This window comes from Lactuca saligna, chromosome 2, assembly GCF_052625555.1.
Source record: "Lactuca saligna cultivar CGN05327 chromosome 2, ASM5262555v1, whole genome shotgun sequence".
Lineage (NCBI taxonomy): Eukaryota > Viridiplantae > Streptophyta > Magnoliopsida > Asterales > Asteraceae > Lactuca > Lactuca saligna.
Genome location: NC_136418.1, coordinates 133,250,775 through 133,256,694, shown reverse-complemented (window position 1 = coordinate 133,256,694; position 5,920 = coordinate 133,250,775). Strand labels below are relative to the sequence as shown.

The window sequence follows — 5,920 nt, the reverse complement described above, 5'->3', positions numbered from 1 at the left end:
CAACGGAATTTTCCATCGGAAATAGTAACACATCACCAACAAAAAAAAATTGCAATAGATTATCGACGGAATTTGTTTGCAATGGATTACCAACGGAACAATCTACTAACGGATTACCAACAGAAACTGGAATAACTTACTAACGGATTACCGACGGAATCTGGATTAACTTACTAATGAATTACCGACAGAATCTCGAAATAACTTACTAACGGATTATCGACAAACTTTTTTGTGCCAAATTAGCGATGGATTTTGGCATTATAAAAAAATTTATAAATTCATGAATAAGTTAAAAATTAAAAATAATTACATACTCAACACATAAAATTTTTAAACATACATCATATCTATATTTTAAAACCAACAAATATAAAAGTAAATTCATAAAATTAAATCCATTAAATCCATATTTGATATAAATTAAATCCATAAATGTCAATCCATATTTAAAAATACATCAAACTAAAATTTTCATCTATATTTCTCATGATCTCAACAACCGATGGAGAGTATCCTTCTTGGTTAGCTCATGGATTTCACACCTATCATTGAGAGTTCTTAGCTAGAGAGATATTAATATATTGTCAAATACCATAAATGCCCTCTAATGTTGACCATAAAGGGGAATAAACAAGTAGCAATTATGATATTTAATGATGAGAAACAACAACATACTTTTATGAAATTCTTCATTATAGTCGCATACTTTTGAATAATCATAATAGCAATGTATGATGCCATAATCGAGAACTTTGGTAAAATACATTGCTATTTCTCACAGTTAACCCTTAAAAATATCAAATTATTTCACGAGAATTTCGTATATGCTCTTCCTAAACAGCTAAATATCTTATTTGTCCGGTCTAAACTCCAAATATCGTATTTTCCCTTCCTAATGTTTTTTAATATCATATATACCCAAATCAATTATTTTTGTAATTGTTATTTATTTATAATTGTTTTTCATAATATTAAATCAGTATAACTAAAATACAATTTGAAAACTAAAATACAATTTGAATAGACAAGATTGCCCTTGTTACTTGCTAACATATCACATTTTCCCCTATCTATCACAAAATCACCATCGAGTTTTCCCTCTCTGATATTTCCGATCATTGCGTCCAATCTCTGGTTCCAATCAATTGGTGCGTCCCCTGTTGTCGCACAAACACACACGCATTAGGTAAATAAAATGCTAATCCATTCCCTTTCCTCAATTTCGATTATGTTGTTGTTGTTTGATTTGTTCATGCACAAATTGAAAAAATTGTCCAAATCAAAATAACACTCTGCGACGGTTTTGTGGATCAATCCGTTCGTTGTAGTGAATTTGAGGGCATGTTTTCTTCTGTGTTCATGTTCATGTGACATCGAAAACCACTCTCCGAAAATGTAATTTTATGCCTGCAACAATAAGGTTCTTTAGTGTGCTCGACTTATTTGCATTCTTGTAGAGGTTCTTTTGCTCCTTCTTTGATAATGGTGATTATTTCTATCCTAAATTATCTTATTCTATATCAATAAAAGCAATGCATCATGAAGAAGATAACATAAAAAGATAAAAGTTCAAAAAAATGACCTCAGTGAAAGCAAGATTGACAAGGTAAGAAAGAAACTGTCCACTAGGGATTATGAGCACATTGATGCTCACAAGACATCCCCTTGTTTCTGATGGAGCAGCTTCAGCAATATACATTAGAGCAGTAACAGATGCAACACATATCCCTAATCCAACCAAAAGCCTACCAAATATAACCACATGTGGATTCCATGCAACAACCATTACAAAAGATCCCAATGCAAATATCACATCTTCAAGAAGAGTAGCAGCTTTTCGCCCATATTCATCATTTATTGCTCCTCCAGCTGCAACCCCAATCATTGCCCCAACTAATGTTACGCTTACAATTGTTTCCTATATATATATATATATATATATATATATATATATATATATATATATATATATATATATATCATAAACAACTTGAATGTTGAGAAAAATTGATCGATTAAGTTGGGAATGGAAGATGTACTTGTAGAAAACTACTTTGATCAACTGGTTCAATTTCGTCACGAATGTTTACAAGAGCACCTGAAATAACACTCCTGAAACAGAAATTTTAGATGAGTTTGAAAGTTTCCTAAAAGTTTTTTTTTTTTTTTTTTTTTTTTTGATAAAAGTGGTTCATTTTTTATATTAGCTTTTGTAATTGTATTTGGCCTAGAAAATGTTAACCTATTACCTAACCTGGCTTAGTTATTACATACCCTATAAGGTTAGAAAGTAGAAACGGACCAAAACAAAAGACCTCAAAGGCCTGTTTCGTATCCAAAATGGTTCAATTTATCAATTTATCAAGATCTTTCAGGTACCAAACAAATGCACCCACTTGGCTGATTTCAAGCTGGAGAAAGGGGAAATGTGAATATGTTCCTCAGAATTTGATAGTCAAAGATGACAAAATTTTAGTAAAGTAACTAAGCTAGACTGCTTGGATGAACAAATCAAACAAAAACAACAGAATCGAAATATAGGAAAAGGAATGGATTAGCATTTTATTTACTTGATGCGTGTGTGTTTACACGACAATAGGGGAAGCACTGATTGGAAGCAGAGATTGGACGCAATGATCAGAAGTATCAGGTAGGGAAGGCTCGATCGTGATTTTGTGATAGATGGGGAAAACGTTATATGTTAGCAAGTAACAAGGGCAATCTTGTCCATTCAAATTGTATTTTAATTATAATGATTTCATATCATGAAAAACAATTATAAATAAATAAAAATTACCAAAATAATTGATTTGTGTATATGTGATATTAAAAAACATTAGGAAGGGCAAATACAATACTTGGAGTTTAGGCCTAGCAAATACGATATTTAGCTGTTTAGAAATGGCTTATACAAAATTCTCCCAATTATTTCAATATTACCTTTTATCTTCCAGTGAATTACTTCAAAATATCATTCATTTTTCCCAAAAGACGGCTTTCCATCTCCTCTCAAGAATTCAGCTCGTTATTAAGATTGGCTTCTATTTCCTCTTGTCTCTTCACTTCCTGTTCCAACATGCACTCTAATTCATTTATCTAAAATATGTTCCAACAAACATATATAATTAGTAGAAAATAGGGAAGGAAATAGTGTAACACCTAGAATCTAGAATGTCAATTATGGAAATAAAGTCCCTTTTTCTAGGGGCCAACTTTTCGAGTTGATGGTATTAGCTCGACGTGTTGGAACTTTTTAGGGCACACATTTTTAAGGACCAAATCGGCAAGTTGGACGCCGGTTGGGAAACCCTAATTTTTAGGGTTTTGCACCCTATTTAAACACCTTAAGTCCCAAATGTTGGCCTCATTCCCAGCCTTCATAGACCCTAACCCTAATCTCGAAACCCTAGAGCCTCCTTGAGTGTTGTGAGCTCATTGTGGGTGTGTTTTGGTGTGTTTGAAGCACATTGAAGGTAGAGAATCTTGGTGCAAGGTGGTGGTTCAACTAGGAGATTTCAGATCTTGATTCTCTACTCCATTTCCAACACATTTCGGGTATAAAGCTCTAACCTTGCTTAATATTTGCTTAGATCTCTTCTTGGGTTAGATTGTATGCTTTTAGCCATGGATGGGTGGTTGTTAGGGAAGTAGAAGTCTCAAGTTTACATTATTGTCTAAAGGGCTTCATGCATTCAGTAAGTCCTTCTTTTGGCCTCTTTTGAGTATTTGAGCCTCTCCTTGTTAGAGTGCAAAGTTATCCATGATTGACTTTGTAAATGTTTGACTTTTGTAAAACCCACTTGCATGTGGTGCTTTAGCCTTTAGACCCATTTGCTAGTGAGAGTGAGAGAGAGACATATAAACACCTCTATATAAGGTGTGTTCATACCACTTGTAGAGGTGTGCTTGAGAGATGTAGTCATAGTGATTAGCGAGTGAGATATTTATAAAGCTCTAGACTAGATCCGTTTTTGTACTCATTTACTATGATCGAATATATCTTTTAGCACCCAAATCACCATGTTCAATTGTGCAAGCTTTAATTCTGCATGCCAAATCATGTTCTTTGTCACTACAATTGGTATCAGAGCGGGTCTTCAAGATCAAGGTGATTTTTGAAGAACAATTCTCAGTTTAGCAATTTTTGTGGCAATTTGAGCAATTTTGGTGAGTCTCTCTCTATGATCTCTCGTGTAACATACACGTTTTGAAATCGTGTTTTGTAATGAATAAAATTGTGAAATACTATGTGAAATTGAGTGTTGAGTTCTAACAAATGGTTTTTACTAGAAATGAAGTAAAACTATGTTTAGAATCACTCAGAAAATATTGGAAGTCTTATGAGATTCCAATTAAAAGCCAAATCGTGAAATTTAGTGAAATATATAAAATTTTAAATAAGTAAAATTTTATTATTTGATGTTTTAGAGAATCTCGTTAGAAACTTGTAGGCGAAAACTTCGTCGAAATCCGAGTTATAACGAAGAAATTATGACCAACCGAAGATCCGCGACAAAACCGACACGGCGCCGAATGACGTAAAAAGTGAGTTTTTGATAAAATAATTTTAGCCATAGTAATCTAAATGAAAGTTGTAGTATTCATTAAACCGAGAAATTTGATAAAAAGAACGTCAAAATCTGACTTCGTATGAGGAAGTTATGATTTTTCGAAGGTTCAGCTTAGTAGTAGACAGCTAAAAACTCGAATTTTAGATCAAGCGATATTTGACCGATACATCCTAAACGAGAATTGAAGGTCTCGTCATTTGTAGTACAACGGTAAAAAGTCTGACAAAAACGGATGTCAGATGAAGAAGTTAAGAATTTTTAACAGATTTTCCTGTCCCGGTCTGTTAAAAATAATAATATTAAAAATAAAGTCAAAATTAACCGACGAAGGCTAAACGAAAGTTGTAGAGCGTAATTTTAGCTATGCGTGCATATAAAGAACGTCAAAAGCGGAGCTCGTATGCGAAAGTTATGGATTTTAGAAGTTCGGGGCCCGAAAATTGAGAATTTTCGCATAAACAGTGTTCGGACACGTCACCTCGCACGAAGCAGCAGCATCATCCGAGACATGGCCCAATCCGGAGTCGGCGCATGTCGCTTAATGATTCGATCGAAGTGCGGTCCAAGGGCATTCCGACGCGCCTCGCCTTAGTGTCTGAAGCTCGCTCCTCCACGCCTCCTCGCGTCCGAGTTTTCGCGCCTGCCTCGTCACTCCTCGCATCCGAGCCTCGCAGATGCAACGTGGCCCTCGCTGCTGATGCCACCGAGCTGCTTCGCTGCCTGCTTCCTTCCCAGCCGACTTTGGCCTCGGCCCTATATAAAGGGAGGCTGCGAACCTTGCCGACTAACTTTGGAAATTTGCCCCTTTTAGCCCCTCTTTCCATATTTTCTTCATTTTGACTTTCCCCAAAGCCCCGTTATCAATTTTAGCACCCGAAACACGTCCCGAGACCCCCGAGAAGCTCGAAAATTTTATCTTTTCGGTTTTGAAGCCCTACCTTCGCAGAGCCCGGTTTTTAACATAGAAAGACATATTTAAAGCCGAAGTGCTGTCCAAATTACTATTATAACCCCCAGTTAACTTAAGGTGAGTTCAATATATAGGAACAATTGTATGTTATGTGTTATATGTGCTATTTTCTTTTCAGTGTTATTATTCTGAGTTATTTTCCCATGTGATTTTATTCGCTATGTTTATAGCAATTGTAATACCTTTGATCATGTAATCAGTGAAATGACTTAGATTCACATTGGTACTAGTACGTAGCCTCTGGCCATGTAGAGCATGTCTCCATAAGAGAATGACTTCTATTCTATGGCATTGGCAAATGGTTAGACATGACTATAAGCCTGAAATCTAACAAGATGTTAATCAGAAATTGCATGTCTTTGTAATGCTTGTGTTT

At 35.0% G+C, this 5,920-nt stretch overlaps 1 protein-coding gene across 3 annotated transcripts; it reads right to left on the bottom strand.

Moving 5' to 3' along the window:
* Positions 1-1,041: 1,041 nt before the first annotated feature.
* Positions 1,042-2,665, bottom strand: LOC145029102 (inositol transporter 1-like). 3 transcript variants are annotated; one of them, XR_013676375.1, is made up of 4 exons: positions 2,574-2,665; positions 2,043-2,115; positions 1,586-1,872; positions 1,358-1,410 (listed from the first exon to the last, which is right to left on the bottom strand). XR_013676375.1 is itself a non-coding variant. In XM_078977723.1 (2 exons), exons 1-2 carry the CDS (start codon positions 1,886-1,888, stop codon positions 1,119-1,121), a joined length of 345 nt encoding a protein of 114 aa, XP_078833849.1. In that variant the 5' UTR covers positions 1,889-1,908; the 3' UTR covers positions 1,042-1,118. The 3 variants fall into 3 exon arrangements, 2 of the variants coding, with proteins under 2 accessions (XP_078833849.1, XP_078833850.1); XM_078977723.1 differs by lacking the exons at positions 1,358-1,410; positions 2,043-2,115; positions 2,574-2,665 and adding an exon at positions 1,042-1,160 and having other exon boundaries at positions 1,586-1,908; XM_078977724.1 differs by lacking the exons at positions 2,043-2,115; positions 2,574-2,665 and having other exon boundaries at positions 1,586-1,908.
* Positions 2,666-5,920: the final 3,255 nt, after the last annotated feature.

Coding starts and splice junctions, on each gene's coding strand:
- LOC145029102 (XM_078977723.1), bottom strand. CDS start 1,888: ATGATTGGGGTTGCAGCTGGAGGAGCAATAAATGATGAATATGGGCGA. Junction 1,161..1,585: donor TCAATCTTGCTTTCACTGAG/GTCATTTTTTTG, acceptor GTGCGACAACAG/GGGACGCACCAATTGATTGG.